This window comes from Microcebus murinus, chromosome 10 (assembly GCF_040939455.1).
Source record: "Microcebus murinus isolate Inina chromosome 10, M.murinus_Inina_mat1.0, whole genome shotgun sequence".
Lineage (NCBI taxonomy): Eukaryota > Metazoa > Chordata > Mammalia > Primates > Cheirogaleidae > Microcebus > Microcebus murinus.
Genome location: NC_134113.1, coordinates 91,919,037 through 91,944,663, shown reverse-complemented (window position 1 = coordinate 91,944,663; position 25,627 = coordinate 91,919,037). Strand labels below are relative to the sequence as shown.

The window sequence follows — 25,627 nt, the reverse complement described above, 5'->3', positions numbered from 1 at the left end:
GCTTAGAAGGGAAGAAAGTTATGAGCTGTAGATATGATCCATGGTAGAATTAAAGCTATGATGTTGGTTTCCCTGGCACTGTGCCTTCATAAACTGACTTCTTAGCTCTCGGAGTCTAAAGAGAATTACTCAGAGACACAAACTATATTGTCTTTACATGTAAATCGAGATGTGGATGGAAGGAAGCCCTGCCAGGCAGGGCCAGGGAAACCACTGCCTCCTCATCTGCACTTTGCGCTTCCTGACAGGAGAGGGAGCCAGTGAGGATCGCAGCCACCTTTGTCCTGGGCCCTTTGCTGGGACAGGTCATCAAATATAAGCTGGGAGCCACTATGAAAAAAGAAGTCTATAAATTTTTGATCCCATTCCTATTAAGCATTTCAGGACAACAATACAGAGGTGGTCAGGGTACACTGGTTGTCTCTGTCCTGCCAACCCCAGGCCCGACTGATGCCCCCTTGTGCCAGAGCAGAGCAGATCCCCTTCCCTTCGGCTCTCTGTTCATGAGCCTGGCCGTGGCTGTGCACCCTACAGCCACCTCTTTGGCGTCCTCTTTTGGCTGGCTCTGAGTACTCTCACCCTCTCTTTGTGCTGAAGGGCCTTCGACTCAGCCCCTGGCCTGGACAATCGTAGGAGTGGGGTTTGAGGGATTCCCTTCTCCCCACCCATAGGCCTATAGAGGGGACCTGACAGTGGGCCAGGGTCACTGGCTGGTCATCCCTCACCCACACCTTCTGGCACACCCCCCCAGTGACCACCTCCAGATAATTGGATTAAACTTGCTAAGTAAGAGTCTCTGGAGAATCTAGGTCTCAATGTTCATCCTGGGGACAAAACAGTGGGCTCAGTGGCAGAGAGGGCAGCTGATAGATACTGTCCTTCAGTTCCCTGGTTGTCATTCTTTAGCATCAGCAAACTCAGAACCCTCTCCAGGGAGCCCAGGCCCTGGTTCTCCGTATTTGATCCTCCTGGCATCCCTATCCCTACCTCAGAGGCTAGGGAGGTCCTGCCAGTTACTGCGTGGCCAGAGGACAGAGGTCTTCTGGTAGGAGTGGTAGAAAGCCCTATGGGCAGGAGTCGTGAGGACTTTAGGTCAGTAGCCATGGTCTTGAAGGTCTGTGGCTCCTGCAATCAAAAACAGTAATTCTGGTTGAAAAGTAAATATTTAAGGACTAAGCAAGCAGGTTAGGAAGTGAAACAAGTAATTCTGATACCATGAATCCCTTACATAGGTAAGGCACTTTACAAAGCACTATTACAGCCATTACCCCATTGATGTCTTAAAATTATGTGAGGGAGGCTGGGCAGGCTTTCCTTCCACTCTACAGAGGAGAGAACAGTGAAGCCAGGAAGGGTCAGAGCCAGTATTCAAACCTGGGTCTCTTGGCTCCACATCAGTTGTGTTCTCATTCTCCTGTTGGTACCTAGGAACAAAGCTCTCTTTATGAACTTCCTGTTGAGTGTGTGCTGTTGCTGGAGTGGGAAGGGTTGGGGGGTCTGAGTGTGCAGTCAAAGCTGCCTGGAGACAGTGCTGCTGCTGTGCAGAGCATGAGTAGGTGTGGCTGCTAGAAGATCGTTAGTGGAGTTCCCAGTGGCCTCCTCTCCTGGTCAGCACCACAGGTCTACACAGGCAAAACCAGCTTATGGGGGTGTTACTGTCTCAGAAGATTGGCTTCCTGAGGAGCCCTCAGACCTTCCTAAGGCAGCTGCAGTCAATTTCATAGGTAAGGCAGTGGCTCCTGGCAAGTCCTCTTTCCTCTCATCAGCAGGGGAGCCCTCCTTGACCTCCTGCTAAAGGCCAAGCAGCCCCATGCCATGATGAAGCAGGCTACCTCCTGTCCTAGCCTTGACCTGATGAGAGAGGTTGACCTGTGACCAGGCCTCAAATTTTCCCTTTTAAAAGGCTCAGGGCAGAAAGAGGAAGCTATGTGCCTTTACCCCAGCTCTGTGTGGTTCCGCCACCCCATTGTCTGGGCTTTCCTTTATGGGGAACAGAGCCAAATACATTTGAAGTTGAAAAAAACTATTTTTTCATCTGGGACCCCATAGACTTTCAAAAATATTTTTGTTTCGAATTACAGTAGTAGTAGTATGCGTTAATGTTAGAAAAACTAAAAAAATTGTAATTTGCAAAAGGAAGAAAATAAATAATGTCAAAACTTCACCATTTGCATTTAACCACTGCTAACATTCTGGATTTTTTTCCTAGGAATCTTCTAAACATACACCCACACCCACACATATATATACATAAAGACTTTTTTAAACTGCAGTTTGGTATGCTGTTTTTTTCCCTTTCAGTATCAAAAATACATACCATTATATATTCTTCAACATTATTTTTGATGAATATATAGTATTAATTTCATTGCATCAATGGAATTATGAAACAATGTATTTAATCACATCATTACTTTGAATATAGTGACTATGTCATCTCTTGTTTTTATGAGCAAGGTAACAGTGGTTAAATATCTGCATGCCATGTTGATTATTTTGTTCAGATAAATTTCAAGTAGCATTGCTGGACCCAAAGGGTACACAAACTTTTAAGGATTTCAATGCTTATTGCCAACTGCTCCCTAAGAAGGTTGAATCATTTTCTACTCCCACCAGTACTGTACATGAGTATTTATTTCTAAAGACATTTGCCAGCCCCAGGTAATATTTGTTAAATCATGACTAATTTCATAGGTGACTTATTCTGATCAATAATATTTATCAGTAGCGAAGTTAAATATTTTTTTCAGTTTGTTGGCAATGCATATTTCCTTTTTGTTAATTAATTGCCTCGTGTCCTCTGTTTATCTTCCTATGGGTGTTGGATCCCATTCAGGTTAACCTCCTGAGCTCATGCTATACTTGTTGCCTGTCAACAATTTTTGAGTTTCAAGTTACTCTGAAGGTTTTGTTTTGTTCTTTTTTTTTTTTTTTTTTTTTTTAAACTAAGACACTGCTATCTAGGCTGTGAGTCATTTCTTAGATGTATTCCTTCTTATAAGTCATTGACAAATTATCTTGTTCCCTACTGACCCTGGGGAAAGTGATGTCCCAAAGGTCTAAGATTTCTGGAATGACTTTACATCTCTGTCCGATCTCTAGGATTCACAGTTAAGTGGATAAACACAAATTACATGCGTGAGGATGATGCGCAAGTAATAACATCCTGGGCTCACGCTCTACTTGTCACATGCTAACAATAACTTTTGAGTCACAGCCCCTCTGAGGGTTGATTATTTTACTAGGACACTGCTATCTAGGCTGCGAGTCATCTTTTAGGTATACTCCTTGCTTGAACTTGTTCACAAATTTTCTTGTTTACTACTGAACGTGGAGAAAGGGGAGGCTTAAAAATCCAGGAATACTGGAATGATTTTACATGCATCTTGTGTTTAGAATTCACAGTTTAAAAAATAAATATGAAAGAAACACACTAGGAAGACATGCAGGTGATATGGAATGGTAAGTCTCAGCCTTGCACCTGGGTTCTGGGTGAGGAGATGAGGTGGGATAGAATGAAGAATGGGGACATTTATTAAGGGCATATTTCATTATTTTATTTTTATCATTATCATTACAATGTAGAAAAGTAGAAAATAGTGAAAAGTAAGGGAAGAAATCAATTTTTTGTTGTTGCAAATCATTTAGTTCAATACTTGATTTTCTAGAAAAAGAGCTGTGAGCCAACCATAAAGGAAGTAAGAACTAATCTGTCTCCAGCTGTCTGCTAGGTAGATCTTTCTGTAGCATAAAAATCCATGCTTTGGGATTCAACACACTCTTGGAAAGCATTTTCTGCCTCCTGCTGTTTGTGGAAGCATTTTCTCTGCAAAAATGTTGAGATGCTTAAAGAAATGGTAGTAGTTGGCGTGAGGTCAGGTGAATATGATGGATGAGGCAAAACTTTGTAGTCTAATTCATTCAACTTTTGAAGCGCTGGCTATGAGATGTGCATGCTGTCAGATGTTCTGATGGAGAAGAATTGGGCGCTTTTTATTGTCCAATGCCAGCTGCAGGCGTTGCAGTTTTCAGTGCTTCTCAGATGGAATGGTTTCGCCAGGATTCAGAAAGTTGTAGTGGATCAGGCCGGCAGCAGACCACCAAATAGTCACCATGGCCTTTTTTTGGTACAAATTTGGCTTTGGGAAGTGCTTTGGAGCTTCTTCTCGGTCCAGACACGGAGCTGGTTGTCGCCGATTGTTATATACCCCACTTTTTGTCGCACATCTTAATCCTATAAAAAATGGTTCGTTTTTGTTACATACAAGAAGAGATGACACTTCAAAATGATGATTTTTTAAATTTTCAGTCACCTCATAAGGTACCCACTTATTGAGCTTTATTACCTTTCCAATTTTCATCTAAATGATTTGAAATGCTCCTTTCTTTCCTTAAAGTCAATGCCATAATGAAAAACATGAGCTCCAGCATCAGCCAGATGAGTTTCAAATACTAGCTCTATCAGTAACTGGCCTTGAGAAGGTGGGGAAATTACTTAATCTCTATGGCTGTTTCTTCATCTGTATTATAAGGATAATAGCGCTAATCTTAAACATAATTTTAAATATTGAATAAAAATGTGCATGAAGCACTGAGCTTTGCTCAGCACATATGTGCCCCATGATACATTTTTGTTGCATTGATTCAGGCTTCTGGGCTAGGGTAGGGGATGGTATTGAGAATGACAGATAGGGAACATTGTTATAGCTGTTGTCAAGGAAAAATGAGTTTGTTGGTTGCTTCTCAGAGAGTAGCCATGCTACCCCTAGAACACCAATAGCTAGGAAACAGTATCTAACCCTTTGGGCTCTAACACTGGCTTCAATTCTGATGCTTTACATTTTGTACCTCTGATGACTTTTGTCCTTGTTTTCACAACTTAGCTTTCTGCTGCATGTCTAAGACTCCTTGGTCCACCAGAGATTTCACCTCAACTTCCCATCCCATCCCATTTCCAATACAGACTTCCTAAATCACCTAAACAAAAGGAAACTTTTTTCCAAGGAAGGTAATTCGAGTTACACTTACACCTATATCCTGTGCCCAAGAAACCCTGTGATCAAGAAATGGTTTTTCAAATGTCTTACATCATTTCTCTTAGAGCTGAAAGCTCAGCAATTTTTTTTTGATGTAAGTATAAATTAAATCAACATGATGCTGTAGACTTTGAAGGGTTTAAAGACCTACAAATAAAAAATTTTGTTGAGCCAAGGTTAATCCTGTTGTCTTTATCCTCTTCATGCTAAGGAATTTTTTGTCTCTATCCCCTGTATTCTCATCCTAATGTAACTGGCTCCACTGTAACAATCTCCCAGCACCCTCTTCCTCTTCTCTATGCTGTTCTCCACTTAGCAGCCAGATTGTCTTTAAAACATGGACATTGGATCCTGTCTGCTGGCTTGGTCTTAGCATCACAGTCTGGCCCTGGGTAATCTGTCCTCTGCCTGCCTCTCCCTCCCTCAGGCTGCATACAGCTCACTCCCCAGAAGCTGCACCCATATTGGAACTTTCCACAGCATGAATAAACCCCTCTCCCACATAGGACCAATGCTTCTGCCCTGGTCCTACACATGACTTTCAGGCTTTGGATCTTAGCTCAAATGTCGCCTTCTCAGAGAAGCATTCCTTGACTGGCCTATATGACGGGTCCTTCCCACTTTCTCTCATTAGCCCATTCAGCTTCCTTCACTAGACTGAATTTGTGTCTACTTATTTTTTTCCCCATGAGAATGTTAACCTCTTGAGGATGGGGAATCTGTCTCTCTTGGTCACCACTGTGCTCTAGCATCTAACACAGTGCTTGGTGATAGGAAGTAAATAAATGGTTTCTGACTGAATTCACGATTGTTTTTAACAGTGAAAAACTGCAAACATCCTAATTATTCAATAGGGGATTCATCAAAAAAGATGATACAATCATGTGACCAATATGCTGTATAGAGGAATACTTTATGGGAAGACAAAAATGTTAATGCTATTTTTGTAATTAAAACGTTTGTCTATAGTAGGTGTTTAAAAAAACACTGCAAGGAGCCGCGGGCCCGGCAAGCGCGGAGACGTGAGGGAGGCGGCCGGGGCTCCCGCCTCAGGAAGGGCACGCACGGAGGGGCGGCCGTGGCGCGCCGCCCGCCCCGGCGCCCCCTCCCCGGCGCCCGCCCGCAGCGCCCCCTCCCCGGCGCCCCCTCCCCGGCGCCCCCTCCCCAGCGCCCGCCCGCAGCGCGATAAAAGAGCCGCCTTTCCTGACGGGAGACTCGCGCTGCTGCGGCCGCCCGCCAGGCGCGACGACAGGGAGCCCCTGACGGCTGCGAGGAGCGGCGCGGGCCGTTTGCTGACCGGATCGCGGCTGCTGCCCACCGGCGTGTCTGCGGCGGTGTACCAAGGCGACAAAGAGGCTGAGGTGGCGCCGCCACCGTCGTCAGGCAGGCCGTGCCTCGCACAGGAACAGACGGCCGCCCTGCCACCGCCCGAGGCGCCGGAGCCTGGCGAAGTCAGAGGCAAGAAGGTAGCAGTAGGGGAGGTGCAATTTGGCCCCATGAGATTTCACCAAGACAACTTCACGTCCTTGCAATAGTGAATTGTGCTGCCATAAACATTAGGGTGCAGATGCCTTTATAACAATGTCTTGCGCTCTTTTGGGTAAATAATAATGTTATTGCTGGGTGAATGGCATTTCTATTTTTAGCTATTTGAGGTATCTCCAAATTCTTTTCCACAAAGGTGGCACTAATTTGCAGTCCCACCAGCAGTGTAAGAGTGTTCCTGTCTCTCTACATCCTCGCCAGCATTTGTTGTTTTGGGATTTCGTGATACAGGCCAATCTCAGTGGGGTTAGGTGATATCTCATTGTGATTTTAATTTGCATTTCTTTAATAATTACAGATGTTCAGCATTTTTTAAATATGTTTGCAGGCCATCATTCTGTTTTCTTTAGAAAAGTTTCTGTTCATTTCCGTTGCCCATTTCTTGATGGGGTTGTTTGATTTTTTTCTTGTTAATTCTTTTGAGTTCTAGATAGATTCTTGTTATCAGACCTTTATCGGAAGTGTAGAGAGCAAATATTTTCTCCCATTCTGTAGGTTGTCTATTTGCTCTAATGATAGTTTCTTTGGCTGAGCAGAAGCTTTTTAATTTGATCAGGTCTCATTTGTTTATTTTTGTTGCTGCGGTGATTGCTTTGGGGGGTCTTCAAGAATTCTTTGCCTAGGCCAATGTTAGAAAGGGTTTTCCCAACATCATCTTCTAGGATTCTTAGGGTTTCATGCCTTAGGTTTAAGTCTGTTGTCCATCTTGAATGGATTTTTGTGAGAGGTAGGGATCCTGATTCATTCTTCTGCATGTAGATATCCAGTTTTCCCAGTACCATTTATTGAAAATAGATTCTTTTCTCCAATGTCAATTCATGATTGGATTATTAAAATTTGGTATATGTTTACAATGGAGTATTACTCAATTCTAAGAAATGACAGCCAGCTATCACTGCTTATATTATCCTGGATTGAGCTTAAGCCCATTATCCAAAGTGAGGTGACACAAGATCAGAAAAATGGGCTCCACATATACTTGCCATCAAATTGGTACTGACTAGTCATCAATATGGTGCTCAAAGGGTAGTGTTATTCACCAGAGATTCGGCGGTGAGGGGATAGACCCACATCTGAGGGATGTGGCGAACACTGTGGAGGGGAAGGGCATACCTCTAACCCTTGCTAGGTAAAGGTAAAGTTATAAAATATAACCAAAATGTTAAAAAAAAACCCAAACATTTATTGGGTGTTAGGCAGGTGGGGGAAAGGAGGGGATGGGTATATATATATATATATATATATATATATATATATGTGCAATGTGCATTGTCAGGGGGATGGACATGCTTGAAGCTCTGACTCAAGGGGGGAGGGAAGGCAGGAGCAATGTATGTAGCCTTAACATTTGTACCCCCATATTATGCTGAAAAAAAAAATAAAGCATATAGCATGGAAAATAACAAAAATACAAAGATCAACTTCAGGTGCTTTTAGTGTTTATCAAAGATGATAATCAGTGTAATGGATTCTGCAGAGCATGTGAAAAAGCAGGGTTTAAGTGTACAGTCACCAAGGAGCCTCAGGCTGTTCTTGCCTGTTTCCTGGACAAACATCATGACATCATCATCATAGGCCACAGAAATCCTCAACATCTGACGCAGAGGCACTGTGCAGGTCTATCAGATCATCAGAACTCTCAGAAAACACAGTTCTTGTTGGTGTAATATGCAGGGTGGATAGAAAAGAGTTATTTGTAATGCCTTTCCTTACTGCTGGATTCACAAGGAGGTATATTGAAAACCCCAGCATCATGGTTTACTACAATGAACTGCTCCAGCTGGAGTTTGGAGAGGTGCCATCACAACTAAAATTCAGGGCTTGCAACTCAATATTCACTGCATTAGAGAAAAGTCAGGAAGCAGTTAAAATTATAAGTGAAGACTACATTATACAGTATGCAAACCCTGCATTTGAAACAACAATGGGCTATCAGGCAGGTAAATTAATATGAAAGGAGAAGTGGCTATAAATGAAAAGAAGGCTGACTTGCTGGATACTAGAAATTCATGCATCAAAATAGGCAAGGAGTTTACTATGCCAAAAAGAAAAATAGAGATAATGTACAACAAAATATGAAGATAATACCTGTCCTTGGACAGGGAGGAAAAATTAGACACTATGTCCGTTATCTGAGTGTGCAATAGCAACTATAAGGCTGAGAAAATATCTGAATGTGTTCAGTCTGACACTAATACAGGTAATCAGACAGGCAAACATAAAGACAGAAGGGCCACTGGACGTCAGAGCTGTTGCCCACCCCACCCCCCAATCTAGTGAAGTGTCCAGCAGGAGAGGACACTCCTCCATGGCCCGTATACATTCCATGATGATTGAGGCACCCATCACCAAGGTAATCAATATTATCAATGCTGCCCAGGAAAGCAGTCCCATGCCTGTGACAGAGGCCCTAGACCATGTGTTGGAAATGCTAAGAACCACTGAATTATACTCACCACAGTGCAGTGCGAATGATGACAAGCCTCATGCCAATGACCTCGTTGGCGCCTTAGTGTCTGACGGTTTGCGAAGACTATCAGGGAATGAATATGTTCTTTCAACAAAAAGCATTCAGCAGGTTTCAAGCAATATAATCACTCTGATCTCCCTTCATAATGTCCCACCACGGATATCTTGGGCCATGGAAATTGAGGAATACTGGGACTTTGATATTTTTGAACTGGAGGCTGCCACTCACTATAGGCCTTTGATTTATCTTGGTCTCAAAATGTTTGCTCGCTTTGGAATCTGTGAATTCTTAAACTGCTCCGAGTCAACGCTGAGATCATGGTTACAAATTATTGAAGTCAATTATCATTCTTCCAACCCCTTCCACGATTCTACACATTCTGCTGATATGCTTCACGCCTATTTTCTCTTCAAGGAGAGAAGGAAACATTAGATCCAATGGATGAGGTTGCTGCACTCATTGCAGCCACCATTCAAGATGTAGATCACCCTGGGAGAACCAACTCCTTCCCGTGCAATGCTGGAAGTGAGCTGGCCGTTTCGTACAATGACATTGCTGTGCTGGAGAGCTACCACATGGCCTTGGCCTTCCAGCTGACCACTGGAGATGATAAATGCAATATCTTTAAAAACATGGAGAGGAATGACTATCGAACACTGTGCCAGGGGATTATTGACATGATCCTAGCCACAGAAATGACAAAGCACTTTGAGCATGTTAACAAATTTGTCAAAGCCTCTGGCATGAAAGCCCAGGAAAGAAGGAAGCACCTTTTAAAGTTTATAAAACAGGAAGGAGATAATGAAATTGGGAAAAGAAAATTGGCAACTGTTTCCAAAGACTTCTAAATGTGTCGCACAAGTGGCACAATAGAAAGGTGAAAAGTGCTATACTTTAAGAGGCTACATACATCTCCAACACAAGCACAACATAGACACAAGCACAACATCTCAAAGGCTGAGCATGGTGGCTCATGACTGTAATCCCAGCTCTTTGCGAGGCCAAGGCAAAGGAGGATCCCTTGAGGCCAGGAATTCAAGACTAGCCTAGGAAATATAGTGAGACCCCCAACTCTACAAAGAATTTTAAAAAGTCAGTTATGGTGGCACATGCCTGGAGTCCCAGCTACTCAGGAGGCTGAGGTGGGAGGATCATTTGAGGCCAGGAGTTTGAGACCAGCCTGGGCAACATAGTGAGACCTCATCTCTACAAAGAATTGTAATGCGTAAGGCATGGTGGTGCATGCCTGTAGTCCTAGCTGTTTGGGAGGCTGAAGTGGGAGGATTGCTCAAGCCCAGTAGTTCGAGGTTGAAGTCAGCTGTGATCATGCCACTACATTCCAGCCTGGAAGATAGAGTGAGACCTTGACCTAAAAAAATAAATCTGTCTACATTGGGTATTTAAAAATATTTCAATTAGGTACCAAAGTATTAGCAGTGCTATCTCTGGGCATGAATGATTTTTCTTCCTTTCTTTTGGAAAAAATTGTATTTTAAATGTTTTATATAATGAAACATGTATGGTTTTGAGCGTGACAAAAATTATTCTAAATGAAATCATGTCATAATGACCTAGCATACAGTGGGGAAAAGAGCAGAGTTTGGATCAACAGTCCTTAAGAACCTGGAGTTTGAGTTGAACTCTTTCTCATTTCAGCTCTTGAAAGTCTAGAAAGTGATGGGGAGCAACCCATGAAGTATTTGGCCCAAGTTGTATTGGAAGAAGTTGAGAGCAATCTTGCCTCCCAAATCCCTACTTCCAGGATAGCAGAATGAATAGCAATTTTGTCAAAGCCTCGGGCATGAAAGCCCAGGAAAGAAGGAAGCACCTTTTCACATTTATAAAACAGGAAGGAGATAATGAAATTGGAAAAAGAAAATCGGCAACTGTTTTCCAAAGACTTCTAAAGGCATCGCACGAGTGGCACAATAGGAAGGTGAAAAGTGCTTCACTAATAATAGGCAACTTATACAACTGCGGCACAAACATCAGTGTCTAAAAGTCCACCTAAAAAGGTGAGTCTTACTAAAAGCTAGTTGTGAGTCACTGTAAATATTTAGAGCTGGGGACTAAAGCTTTTTGTAGTTGTTTGTCAGATGTCAGGGAGACTACTCCATAGTAGACTCTCCCACCTGTGGTCCAATGGGATGGGCTGCTCAAAGTTAAACCTGAAAGGGTAGATTTGATCTGGGAGATACATTACGTTGGCTGTTGGCTAGGAAACTGTTGTCTTTCTGGGAGACTGTTGGCTATCGGCATGGATATTTGCCAAGAAAACTTACTTTCTCATTCTACAACAAGATGGCTTCCATCCCAGTTCTTGGGGATTGGGGATAAGACCGAGTGACAGGAACAGCTCTGGATGCATCTCCTTCTTCAACTTTCAGGAAAGGTTTCACATAACAAAAGGGAGGAGTAGGTTGGCAGGACAGCATGGTACTTAGTTTTCAGTTCCCTTTTCCATTTCCACACATGTTGGATGACACTGACGTGCTTGACACACTTCTGTGGGTATGTTCAGGTTGCAGGTGACAGCACAAGAAGGTTGGCTGTGGGTTATACACAGTGGAGTGCCCAGGACTCCAGCCCTCCTCTCACATGAGAAAGCACATCGGTTTTCTGTAGAGCAAGTGACATTATTGTTGGGATAACTGGAGTCCTTTCTAATTTATAGTCAAAAATCAGTCTGAAACTTTGGTTTGAATCTGTGTTCCCTCTACCACATAAGAGTTGTAGGGTCTCCCAGTGTCTCCTACTTTTTCTCTGTCCTGACTGAGAAACACAGAGTGCCTCAACTGCTCTGTGACCCGACCGCTGCACACTCTCCCAGCAGGCTTGAACCCAAGCCAGGGCCTTGAATATTCCCAGACATGGATAAAGGTGTTGAGTTTGTTGCCCAAAACACTGAAAGAAAACGGCCCCTTTCCCTGAGCCCAATTCCTTAAAGCCTCCTGTAACCTCCATATCATGAGCCCGTGGCAGTTGGACATACCTAGTAGAACACCTCTTTCTTGCGTGTCTACTGTGGGGAGGACTACAGTCCACTCTTTATGTAAGTTCCCCTAATAAATGCGCTGGACTTGTCCCCCTGGTGTCTAGTGCTTCTTCTTTGGAATCCCAACTGCCTCATCTCTGGATGGTTTTGGAAACGCACTTGCAGGAACTCTGCCAACATTTTGTGGTGACTTCAGCCCCTGGTTTGGCCAGCCAGGACTCAATTATTACTGACTAGTTTTTTTATGCTACTTCAGAGCACTATGCTTAACTTCCTTGTGCCTGACATCTCTTTAAAAAATGGTATTTATGCTGGGTGCAGTGGCTCATGCCTATAATCCCAGCACTTTGGGAAGATGAGGTGGAAGAATTGCTTGAGACTTGGAGTTCAAGACCAGCTTGGGCAACATACCAAGACCTTCTCTCTGCAAAAAATTTAGCCAAGTGTAGTGGTGCATGCCTATATTTCCAGGTCCTTAGGAGGCTACAGTGGGAGGAGCACTTAAGCCCAGGAATTCCAGGTTGCAGTGAACTATAATCATGACAAATTACTCCAACATGGTTGACAAAGTGGAATCTTGTCTCTGAAAAAAAAATAATAATTATAATACCTTCTGTATTTATTGTTCCTCCTTAGCCTTCTTCATTTTTCTTAAATAATGCATTCGGGTGACTAGAATAGAGAATACCTTCCCCATCCTTCCTTAAGGTAGGTGTAGCCATGTAACTAAGTTCTGAGTTTAATTGGAATGTATGCCTTCCAAGAAATTTTTTTTCTCTATTTTTATTTATTTGTTTTTTAAAGTAAGAGATAGGGTCTTACTCTTTTTCTCAGGCTGGTATCAAACTCCTGGGCTGAAGCAATCCTCCAACCTTGGCTTCCCAAAGTGTTGGTATTACAGGTGTGAGTAACTGCCCATCCCCAAGAATTATACTTAAAGAGCAAGGGCTCATTCATTTTTGTCTTGTCTGTCTTCTCGGTGACTAGAATGTGAACATTATGGAGGGAGCTAAATCTCTATCTTGCACCATCAGGAGGAAGTGATATTTTAAAGATGGTAGAGTCAAAAGTAAAAAGGAACCTAGATCACTTATGAGAGTAGAGCTGTTTACCAATTTTGATAGCTTACCTTCAGATTTTGTTCATGAGAAGGGCATTTGTTTGAGGTTTCTAGGGTCAAGGTTGAGGACTACAGCCTGGGACACCCTTTCAAGTTGCCTTGGACAGTATTCTGTAGAACAAAATAGAGGCTAAAGTTTTTTCAAACAAAAAGGACAAATCAAGAGAAGGGGTGATTACAAAACTTGTCCATTAGGAATGCTCACTAGTTTACAGAAATAACATTGGCTGTACATTGTTAAGCTACAGCACAGGTGTATGGCATTTTATGGCTACTTGGTATCAAGTTAGTCTAGACCCTCTGTCATAGCAAGTGGCTTTGAGATATAATTATTTAGGTCAAACGGGAGTAAGCCCTGACTGCTATTACATTTTAAATGCCTTTTCTGGGCCTGATAATTTAAAGGGGCTCCCACAGTTCAGGTAGAATGTGGTTTTTTTTTTTCTTAAAAAAACTCCAGAAAACTAGGATTCAGAGAAACAAATATTATTAGGGTGTTTCTCGAACTGTTCTAGGATGAGGCACATGGGGTCTTGGGGACAGGAGCAATCTGGCCTTTAAAGAGATATTTTCTCTTATAAGACAAGATGATTTTATGGGACTTTCCCAGTACTTAGGTGGTATGGTTTAGATATGGTTTGTCTGGCCTCCCAAGACTGACATTGAAATTTGGTCCTCAGTGTTGGAGGTGGGGTCTGGTGGAAGTCCTCTGGATCTTGGAGGCAGATCCTTCATGAATGGCTTGCTGATTCCTTGTCCTCATCCTTGTATGAGTGATTGAATTCTTGTTCTTAATTCCTTAGAAAACTGGCTATAGAAAAAAACCTGAAACCTCCTGCAGTCACTCTCTCCCTACCTTCTGGAGTAGGACCCATTTTCTCCTTCTGTCTATGGACATCAGAACCCAGGTTCTTTGGCTTTTACACTCTGGTACTTGCACCAGTGCCCTCCTGGGTGGCTTTCAGGCCTTTTGGGTGGGGGTGGGGGGCACGCTGCACAGTCAGCATCACCGGCTTTGAGGCTTCCAGACTTGTGCCTTGGACTGAGATATGCTACTAGCTTTTCTCATTTTCTAGCTTTTAGACAGCCTGTCATGGGAGTTTGTCTTTGTAATCATATGAGTCAATTCTCCATGATAAACTCATATATATATATATATATATATATATATATATATATATATATATCTTATTGGTTCTATGCCCCTGGAGAACCCTGAGTTATATATACTAGGTTATATGTCTCACTCAAGAGCCTATGTTTTCTTTGTTATGATCCTGTGTTCACCAAGCCATCTTCTAATTCACATTTGGCTTTCCAAATAGGAAGAGAGAAATAAGCTTATGCTCACTGGAGATAACTCCTTTATAAATGAACCCACTGGCATGAATGTAAATTTAGTGATCACACATTTGTAATGAGTCTGATAGTTTCTGAGTTTACTAAGATAATTCAGGTCTGGACTGATAATCAATTTAGATCTTTTGAATGAATGAATGCCAAGGCTAGGCAAGACCCTGAAATAAGCTGCCCTGCAGAGGTCCTGCTCCTGCCCATACATGGCTGACTCCCTCCCCCCACCTACTTGCCTACTAAGGTACAATCATTAAAGTGTATAGCCTTAAATATCTCAAAAATAGAATATTCATATTCCCCCTCAAAACACACTAGCCCTCTTGACCTCCTTATTTTTGCTATTCCAATTGCCAAAGACCTAAATCTCAGTGTTTGATTCATTCAAAGGCAGGGACCCAACTTTATTATAAATTTATTTAGTTTTAGATTTATATCACCACTATTTCTAAAATGAGATTTAAAGAAATTTATAATAAAAGCAAAGGGACACCAAAAAAGACCCCAAATAGTAATAGCTAACATTTGTTGTGCTTTTATAATGTGGCATATAAGGGGGGGGGGAGCCCAGAGCAGCATCCCCAGAACCCCTGCCCATGCACTGGGGCAATTGTTTAAATGTATTTTGTTCCCAGCTATCTACTTCACCCATTATCTTCATGCTCCTGGAATAGCTAATCAATAGCTTATGCTCATGTAAATTCCTGGTATCAATTTAGGAACTGCCTCTTTTTTCCTTAATTACCCACTTGTGACTGCTGCTAATCAGAGTATATATTCAGGGAAAGTGAATCTGTTCTCTGGGTGGTCATCTTCAATGGCTGGGCTAGAATAAATTCTATACTTAACCACGTTTTCTGATTCTCAGTAGTTAAGGCTCACACAGGCAAGGTGTTGAGTCCTTTATGTTACCAGGATTATCTGATTCATCTCAAAAGTGACAAATTAAAACAAGTGACTGAGGCAAAGATCGCAATCAATGCAGATTTATTAAACCAAACCTTGAGGACCCTCCTCGCAAAAACACAAGCCACAGATGCATCCTTAACTGTTTTTTCAAAGAGAGATTTGGGAACTTCAGTATTTAAGGGGAGAGGGCATATGGAAGAAAAATGAAGAGGAGGGATAATGGGTAATGAGTTGAATGGTTACATTCTTGAGAGTACCAGGAAATCTACATTTTCCCTAAGATAAAGTAAATATCTGAAGAAACAAAGGGAGTGAAGGAAGAATCAATTATTTAGATATTCCTGGGAGGTGGAAGAATGATTGCTCTTGTCTTGTCTCTGTCTAGCCCCTGGGAAGATAAACTTGTAATCAACATTATTAGTATGGAATCTAACAGACTTCAGTTTGTTAGATTACAGACCTAAAGTTACAATTTGCAAGTCCTTGTTTATGAGAGGCCAAAAAGGAATTCCTCTATGAACAATCTCTGGGATCAGTTCTCATAGATGCCTGAGGCCTTTTATATTAATATTCCTGTGGGGATCTAGTTAATGTATAATGTTAGTAACAGCTATTAATATGGAATGAGGTAGTACATGACTCAGGCTTCAGGCTTGAGTCATCTTTTTGCATAAGAAGTTGTGGAGGTGGTACTAAGATTTTTATTTTCCCTTGCATTTTCCCCCTCCCCTTGTTCTTCAAAATTTTTCTGAGAAAGCATGTAGAAGACATGAGTTCAAGGTCATGTGTTTAATCTAATCTAACTGCACTAAGAAAGCTCATTTTTAGGATATCCTATCCCACAGAAAGGAGGGATTTTTTTTTTTTCTGTGTAGAGACAGGTTCTCCCTCTGTTGCTCAGGCTGGTCTCCAAATCCTGGTCTCAAGCAGTCCTCCCACTTCAGCCTCCCAAAGTGCTAAGATTACAGGCGTGATTCACCATGTCTGGTGAAAGATGGGCGATGAAACCCAATAGGACTAATGTCAAATTGTAGGGAAATGATAAAAACTCAAAAACAATGAACAGCCTAGGATTTAATAGTAGGTCTACTGTGGTTTATTCTGAACATAAATTTTTCTCTCCCCAGTTTCTCATTTTTACCAAGGATAAATGCTAGTAGGACCAATTTATTTGCAAACCAAACTGTAACCCAACCACTGCAAGTCCACTTGCTCAAGGCTTCTTGGGCTTGGCTCCAGATCATGGTCCTCAAATTTGGCTCAGAATAAACCTCTTTAGGTTATCTTACAGAGTTTGGTTTCTTTTCCATTGACATTGCATTAGTGTATTATTAGTGTAAATGCTAATGGTAACCTTATAAACAAATTCATCTAATTTTAATCAGTTTGACCACAAAGTAAGATTTTTTGAACTTTTTATAATCTTTTACAATTTAAAAAAATTATTTTAAAGTTTTTAATCATTTAGTGTAATCATTTTTTTGCTACTCAACAGAATTCCTCCTTTCCCCCCTCCTATAACCTGTTTTGTCATGATCTCAACCCCTATTCTTTGTTACCTCAAGAACATCTATACCCCCTCATTGGAGGTTTGGGACTTCATTCTGAAGGCTCCCATATATGAACTTTAAATAAATTTGTATGCCTTTTCTCCTGTTAATCAATCTGCCTCCTGTCAGTATTAGCAAATCTCTAATGGAGTCAATCGTTTGGGCCCCAAAAGACAAAGCCCAGGGTTTAATGTTAGGAGTGTAGCTCTCTAAATATAAGCCTCCTGGGTAGGAGTTAGGGGAGAATAGACAGGTGAAGATTCACAGGCTATTATTAACAGCCTCTATCATCTCCATTCCTATTGTCACTCTTGAAGTCCAAGTCCCTATGGCATTGTCGGGATCACTGCACAGTCTAACTTGGTTGCTTGCTTCTAGTCTTTCCCTGCCAAACCATTCTTCACACTGCTCTGGCTTAATATTTCCAAGGCAATGCTTTTGCAATTTTATTTCTCTGTTTAAAAATGTCTCAGTGATTTACAAATTGCTTACAGTATAAAGTTCAAATTTACCCGTGTAAAAGAATATAAAAATCTCAGGAACACCTGCCCAACTCCTGCAAAAAGGAAGGTCAAGTCTACTGACATTTGCTTTAGCCAGAGCCCCAAGAAAAGATAAAAGGCCTCAGGCATCTACAGGAGCTTCCGGCCCTGGTCATTCACAAGGAAATATTTTGCTGGCCTCCCAGAAACAAGGACATGCAAATTGCAGCTTTAGGTCTATAGTCTAAAAAAATAAAATCTGTTGGATTCCACACTGATAATGTTGATTCCAAGCTTATTTTCCCAGGTGCAGAACAGAGGCAGTTGGAGATCAACTATTCCTCCACCCACCCACAAATATCTGCACAATTGATTCTTCCTTCTTCATTCCTTTTGTTTCTTCAACATCCACCTGACCTTATGTAAAATGTCGATTTCCTTGGCACTAACTAAAGTCTTGCAAGAATGTAACCATTTGTTTTTCCACCAACCTGACACTCTTGCTACATGCCAACCTCCTCTTAGGAAATCTATAAAACGTACAAATATACAAAGAATGGGAAAAAAACCCAGTCACACATGTGTCTCTAGCTTGTGTTTTTCCTGGGTGTGCTCTAAAACTGATTTAATAAACCTCCATTGATTGACATCTTTGCCTTAGTCAATTTTGGTTGCTCATTAGCTTGCTGTTTAAAGCCTTCTACAACCAGACCCCTAATGTCCCCCCACCCCCACTCTCTATCCCAAACTGGAATAGTCATGACCTAGCAATGGGGGGACGGAGTGATGCAACAGGGTAAAACCCAGTGTATCTTCTCTTCTAAAGTGTCAATTTACCAGATAACAATTACTTAAGAACATTATATTTATGCTAAAACAGACAAAGAGGTCATAAGGTAGAATGCAACACTTACACGGATTTTAAAGTTAAAGTTAAGACTTTAAAGACTTTTTAAACATTTTGCTGGGCCACATTCCCTTCACATTCTTGAAGGGCATGGGTTCCTTGCCCCTTCCCAACTGCCCCAGTCAGTGGTAGTTGGAAGCAGATGACAAATAACTGACCCTGGAATCAACTTTTGGAAATTCCCTCCTCCGAGCGTTTGGGCAGCCCGTAACTCGCACGGCTCCTCGGCTCACACGCCTTTCCTGCAAGGCCCAGCACAGTCACTAAGTCGGCCGGGAAGTCGCACCAAGTACTGATGTCACTCCAGGGGACCAACTAGCATCGAATGCTCCCAATGATCATTTCACATAACCCCGCTTTCAGAAAAGTTGTCTGGCACAGAGTAAAATCGATTCCATACACTTACCATGGAGAGAGTGCTTTCCCTGCACCATCCCCTGCGCGCCCTAGAGATACTGAGGTGTGCAGGGCCGATGTCATCGGTTTTAGAGATAATATAACTGAGGCCCGGACATACTAAGGCCTGAGAAGAGCCGGGAGGGACCAGAGACAGGCCGAGTTTGGTAAACATCGGCCAATTTGATCAACCCAAGCAACTATCAAAGACGCCAACAACAGCCTCAGAAGATCCGTTAGGTCTAGAGTGCGCAGGCGCACGGCGGGGCGTGGTTACGCTGTCCGTTAGGAGACGTGGTGTCCGTTAGGAGAGCAACCGAAGGCTGTGGGCCCGGAAGCTCTACACGCAGAGGGCGGGGCCAGACCTGAACGGGCAAATGATGAGGCGCTACTGAGGCGGAGCCAGTGTGTGATTGGCAGGCAAAAGACCAATGAGGGTGGAAAGGTTAGGCCAATGAAGGCGGCACCTTTAGTTGAACTGAAATGGCGGGTAGGAGTTATGACGACTGGTAGTGTGTGTCAGGGTCTTCAATTTAGGCCAGCTATGCCAAGCGTTTTCACATAGTATCTTATGTAGACGTCACTATAACAGTATGAGTGAGCACTATTTCCCACCTCTGTTTTACAGATGCGAGAAGTGAGGCTCAGAGATACTAACCTAGGCTGGGTACAGCTGGGATCCCCAGCATGGCAATCTGCCCCTACAGCCCATCCTGCAATGGCTCTACAGGTCAACTGGCCCTTAGAACTGGGAATCAAGGCGGAGCAGGGTCCAGTACAGAGGACTGGGGTGAATGCGCTTGACCAGATTGCTGACAGAACTGTCGTAAACGTGGACATATATACCAACAAATAGCTGGGTGGGTCCTACACAGTGCGAGAGCTCAGAGGATGGAGATGGGAGGGAGACAGGGCAGAGCAAGGCGAGAATGTGGGTGTCGTGGGCCCGGCTGCCCCCCAGCTGGTGCAGCCTGGCGGCACTGCAGTGTGATGCGGCTCTGGGTTAACAGCAGGTGCAGAACAGCTGCTCTCTTGGGGCTGTGATATGTGGCAAGTATGAGAAATTAAAGAATTTTAGGAGCATAACAAGTAGCATATGTACCTGAAACAGAAGTGTCTCAATTTACTGGGGTGGTCATACAAAATACCATAGACTGGGTGGCTTAGAAGACGGAAATTTATGTTCTCACAGTCCTGGGGGATGGGAAGTCCGAGATCAATGTGCTGGCAGGTTCAGTTCCTGGAGGCCTCTTCCTTGCTTGCAGATCACCACCTTCTATCTGGGTCCTCACATAGTGGACAGAGATCTCGGTTCCTTTCTCTCCTTATAAAGCTGTCAATCACATTGAATTAGGACCACACCCTTATGACTTCATTTAACTTTAATTATCTTCTTAAAAGCCTTATCTCCAAATACAGTCAGATTGGATTTAAGCCTTCAACACATAAGTTTGGGGGGTGGGACACAGTTCAGTCCATGGCAGTAGTTTGTACTCAATGAATACGTAACAAGTAATGATTGAGAACTGAAGAAAATGACACTTGGAGAACTCACATGTACCTGAGGTACTTTCCCAAATCTTACCTGGTTTAATGGGCATGAGATTTGCTGGGTTGGTGTGTGCCTTAGCAGTGGGGGAGCATTCTGAGAACTTGGGGGTAGGGCAAAAAGTCTGTGCTGTGTTTTTCTATTGGGAGGTATGGAATGTCTATCTGTCTTTTTTGGGGTGACATTAGCAGCCCTGATCAATACGAATTGAAGCACAGGTGCAAAGATGTGAATCAACCCAAGTGCCTGTCAATTCATGAGTGGATTAGTAATATGTGGTATGTGAATACCATGGAGTATTACTCAGCCATAAAAAAGATTAATTAATACCTTTTGCAACAATCTGGGTGGAACTGGAGACCATTCAACTAAGTATCTGAAGAATGGAAAAACAAACCACATATACTCACTATTAACTTGGAACTAACTGATGAGCACATATATGCACAGAGGGAAGTAAAATTCAGTGGAAATCAATGGGGCGGGGGTGTTGGAGAAATTGAGAGATTCTTGCTATCTGGAGGGACAATATGTTGCAGGCTTACCTTACACATTTTTGGCCCAGACCTGGCATCAGCAATTTCTCCAAGAGATCTTGGTTTCTTTTAGTGATGATGATATCATCTCCAAATGATATTTGGAGACACAATCTTGATGCCAGGGGTAAAATAATAATTTAAATTTTCTAAATTAACATTATTGAGATATAATTTACATGCCATAAAATCCACCCATTTTAAGTGTAAATGATTTTTTGTATAATTATGCACTTGTGCAACCATTACCAAAATCTACTTTTAGAATATTTCCCTCATCCCAGAAAGAAAACTTGTGCCCATTAGAGTCACTCTTTATTTTTATCCGTGGCCCTTGGCCACTACAAATCTACTTCATCTCTGTGTATCTGCCTGTGCTGAACATTTCACATAAATGGAATCAAGCAGTAAGTGTCCTTTTGTGTCTGGCTTCTTTAATGAAGCATTATGTTTTTGAGGTTCATCAATGTTGCAGCATGTATCAGAACTTCTTTTTATTGCCCTATGGTATGTCATTGTTTGGATATACTAGATTTTGTTTAATCCCTTACCAGCTGATTATATTGGCATTTAGATTGTCTCTACCTTTTGGTTCTTGTGAATAGTGCCCTTATGAACATTCACCTACAAGTCCTTGTGTGGACATATATTTTCATTTCCCCTGGGTAGATGCCTAGAGTTGAGATTGTTAGATTTATGGTAATTCTAGATTGAACATTTTAAGGAGCTGCCACAATATTTTGCAAAAAAAAAGTGGCTGCAGCATTTTATATTCCCACCATCAATGTATGAAGATTTCTATTTTTCCACATCCTCTCTAACACTTGTTACCATCTGTTATTGGTTATAGCCATTTTAGCAGATGTGAAATGATATCTTATCATGGTTTTGATTTGTGTTTTCCCAGTGACTCATGATGTTGAGCACTTTTTAATTTATATATTGGTCATTAGTATATCATCTTTGGAGAAATGTCTAGATGGACAAAAGTTTTTCATTTGGCTGATGTCCAATTTGCCATTTTTACCTTTTGTCACTTGTGTTTTTGGTGTGTCTAGCTCTTTGTACAAACAGTTTACCAGGTTCCTGCTGAGTCTCCACTCAGAGAAGTTCATGGGCAACCACAGGACGTTGTGCAGAAGATCCAGGTGAAGAGCATAGGAAGCAACACCACCATGGAGTAGTCACTTTGTGAAATGCCCAGGGCTCCCTGGGCTCCTGGGACCTGTCAACAATGGGGCTGTCGGTCCAGAGACTGAGCCAATAGTTAGTAGCCAGGGCCACAAGAAGGAGGGGAGTCCCAGGACACAGACAGCTTGACCTTCCCTGTCTGACCCTCATCTGCCTCCATCGGTTTCCAGGTTCCTTCCTTCCTTGACACCAGATCTCTGCAGCTTGGCCATGCTGCTGTGGTGTCTACTGACATCCCTGCTGTAGGAGGAGCTGCTGAGCTGTCTCTGAAACTGCCTGTCCACGGCATCCATCACCAGCCTGCCATTTTCCATGCCTGCTTGGCCTCTCTTCCCTTGCATTGCTGATGTCTGTCATCCCATTGTCCTCCGAGGCTCGGGCCTGCTGTGTGCTGGGGTACATGCACAGGAACTCGGCAAAGGCCCTGTCCCAGGCCAGCGCTTCTGGTAGGAACCCATTTAGGAACTTTAGATGTTTCCATTTGGGTATGACAAGCCTTTACCCAGCCTGAAAAGATATCTACTAATACCAAGTGAAACTGCCCATCATTGAAAGTGTTGCCCCCCAACCCCCATGTTGGACTCCCTGTGCAGTGGGCTACCTCTCTGTCCTTGGATTGTTTGGAGCATACAGTTTTTTGCAAACAGGGTCTTCCCAATGAGGTCCCACCGAATCCATTAAGGCGAGCACACCAACAGTGCATTGCAAACAGGGTCTTCTCCAAATACATTAAGACATTTATGCGGGTGTCTTGTAAGAGACCAAACCAACACTTCAGGTAGAAGAACAAGTCCATGAGAATTCTGTCTCCACTTAGCTGTGCCATCCCAAATGGTAGAGTTCCAGTCTTTAGGTTTAAAGAGGGTCTAAATCTAGCTGGAGTATCAAGTCCCCAGAAAACAGATCACGTCCAGCAGCCTCCTTAGCAGCCCTGTCATTGGCCTGATTTCTTTTTGCCATGCCAGCCACCTGCTTGGGCTTAGCCACGGCCTGTATTGGGGCCATTATTTTAGTGGCACACTTAATATTCTTATCTCCTGCTGTCAGAAGACACTTTCTCTTTCAAGGGGCACTATGAGCATATATAATCATAAAAGCATATTTCGAGTCCAGATGAACTTTTTTCCTCTCGATAACTGCAACTCAGCTTCCTGGGCTGGAGTCCCAGGTGGCAGTGCCACTGCTGTCATCATTGCGCATCCAGCCCCTCGTCCATAAAACTGTTCCATTAGTAAAAAGGATCCCAACCTTGCTCTGGCATCAGCTGATCTGACAGATCCATCCTGCTAGAATAGAGTCTCCAGAACCTCTAAACAGTCATGCTGTAAAGACGAAAGGGTGACAGGATTGAGAACAGTCCATCGATAAGTAGCTGCTATGGTCCGGAGGCAGAAAGGCCATCCTCTCATTCAATGGTGTTCACATGTCACTGGCCACAGGATACCTCTCAGCATCTATTCTAAGACTCTAAGGCTCATTCTCTGTTTTCTTCCCTACAAGGGCTTTACCGTCAGCTCCGAAATCTGGGATCCAGACGCCATTCCTAGGAACCTTGGATAAGCTAAAACAAGTTTACAGATCTGTCCGATCGCAGGCTTTGCAAGTCCTCTGCTAAGCTTTCACCAAGCAGGGCAGGAGGGCCCTTTTTTAAAACTTCTAACACAGTCCAACAGCACTGTAAAGCCACTTCAGTCCCAGGATCCTGTCATTTAAATGTTGCCATTCAAGTTCCCCAGCCACAGCTTGTCTACAGCTGCCTCACTGCTGCCTGGCCCCTGCCCCATGGCTCTCTGCCAGGCTCGCCCAGTGCCAGTGCAGCTGCTGCTGGGGTGAGGGCTGTGGTGGCTGGGGCCAGTGGAAGGAACCCCCTGGGCTGCTTTTGTCCATGTGGGTTGGCACTACCGAATTCTCACTCTCAATGTTTCCCAGGGCTCCTGTGGGTATACTTGGAAGAGGTGGCTCCAGCCCCCTCCTTCACCATCTGAGTCCTGGATTTAAAAAAACAGTTCCTCTCTTGGGGGTTTCTTGCTACCTGGAGGCTTTTGTACCTTTGGGGCAATGCTCTTTTTAATGCCCTTCCTTTTTACAAAAACCACACTGACTATACATAAATTGCCTTCCTCTGGTTATGGAGTGACCCCTGGCCAAATTGAGTTTTCTACCTGGTCCTGGAAGTTGAGACCATTCCTAGCTCCACTTACAATTTGGTGGGCATGTGACTGAAGAGTTCCAGTTGCACACTCCCCTAACCCCTCACCGTGCGGGCGGCATGCAAATAAGTAAGAAGACATTTTAAACAATACATTAATTTTCAGGATGCCCCTAACACATCTTAAGTACCCTGCTCATGTTGTAGGAAAACACCAAAGACAGATATTTTCTCAGGATCCATCATTGTTAAAAGGAAATCAGATTAAGGAAAACTCAGTTTAAGCCAAATAGGAATTTTGCCCTTGTGGATTGCCCCAACTGCTTCGGGCACCCCAGCCGCTACCCACCTTGTTGCATGCATGCCTGGGGGGGGGGGCGGGCAGTCAGGCAACAGGTGCTTCCTCCCCGCCCCTCCCCCTTGCCTCAGGGTGGCAGGCTATGCTCCTTGGTCCTCTCTCCCACGGGTACACTTCTGGGGCTGCAGTCTCACACAGCGTTTGCCCTGACCAGAGCCAAGCAGTAGACCCAGAACTGGTGGGTACTGGCTGTTTAACCAAGTATTGCAAATATCCCACCCACCACCAGTACAGGTCTCTCTCGTACCATTAACTTTATCTCAGACGTTTAACATTGTATTAGGTCATTAAATATGAAATGTCTGCTCCCCAATCAAACAAGGGAATTGGACATATTTAACATTATTTATATCACCAAAAATAACATAAATAACACTTGGGCATATTTCTTTCAAATCATGTTTACAGGTAATTATATAAGTACATACACAGAAAATATTAAAATAATGTCATCTATATTACTTAAATAAATTTTGTTATATCTTCCTTTAGCAAAATGCAGGTTTACTCTTATTTTCATAAGCTATAAAATGCAAATATTCAGGTATACATGCATAAGTATTTATATAGGAAAATTAATATAGGTATTGATTTTGCATTCTGCCTACTATTCTCACTTTTATATTAGGCCAATTTTTCACATTATTAAAAGATTTCTTAAGATGTAATTAAACTGGCCACATATTTCATTATATGAATTTAATTAACTTTTCTGTTATTTAGAAATTAAGCATTTCTTTTTTCCCCTCATTATCTTCTTCCTCCTCTCCTTATACTAAATTATATATCCTATATCTGATAATCTTCTTTGGATAGATTAATGGATGCATGAATATTGAGCATTATTTCATGCCACTTCATATATGTTGTATGCATATCTTTACATATCTTTAAATATTGGCCAGGCGTGGTGGCTCACACCTGTAAACTTAGCACTCCGAGAGGCCGAGGCAGGTGGATAGCTTGAGCTCAGGAGTTCAAGACCAGCCTAAGCAGGAGGCGAGATCCCATCTCTACTATAAATAGAAACAAATTAATTGGGCAACTAAAAATATATAGAAAAAAATTTAACTGGGTATCG

General features: G+C 42.8%; 1 protein-coding gene, 1 long non-coding RNA gene and 1 pseudogene across 2 annotated transcripts; 2 read left to right on the top strand and 1 right to left on the bottom strand.

Annotated features, from left to right (window-relative positions):
- Positions 1 to 1,215: 1,215 nt before the first annotated feature.
- Positions 1,216 to 23,902, top strand: LOC105866286 (uncharacterized). Its single transcript, XM_076007853.1, has 3 exons — positions 1,216 to 1,232; positions 6,031 to 6,502; positions 19,392 to 23,902. The coding sequence occupies exons 1-3, from the start codon at positions 1,216 to 1,218 to the stop codon at positions 19,617 to 19,619; spliced, it is 717 nt and encodes a 238-aa protein (XP_075863968.1). The 3' UTR covers positions 19,620 to 23,902.
- On the top strand, positions 7,988 to 10,001 carry LOC142873309 (high affinity cAMP-specific and IBMX-insensitive 3',5'-cyclic phosphodiesterase 8A pseudogene; annotated as a pseudogene).
- Positions 11,123 to 18,990, bottom strand: LOC105866298 (uncharacterized). Its single transcript, XR_012921482.1, has 3 exons — positions 18,774 to 18,990; positions 13,176 to 13,277; positions 11,123 to 11,670 (listed from the first exon to the last, which is right to left on the bottom strand). It is a non-coding gene; the product is annotated as an uncharacterized LOC105866298 (long non-coding RNA).
- Positions 23,903 to 25,627: the final 1,725 nt, after the last annotated feature.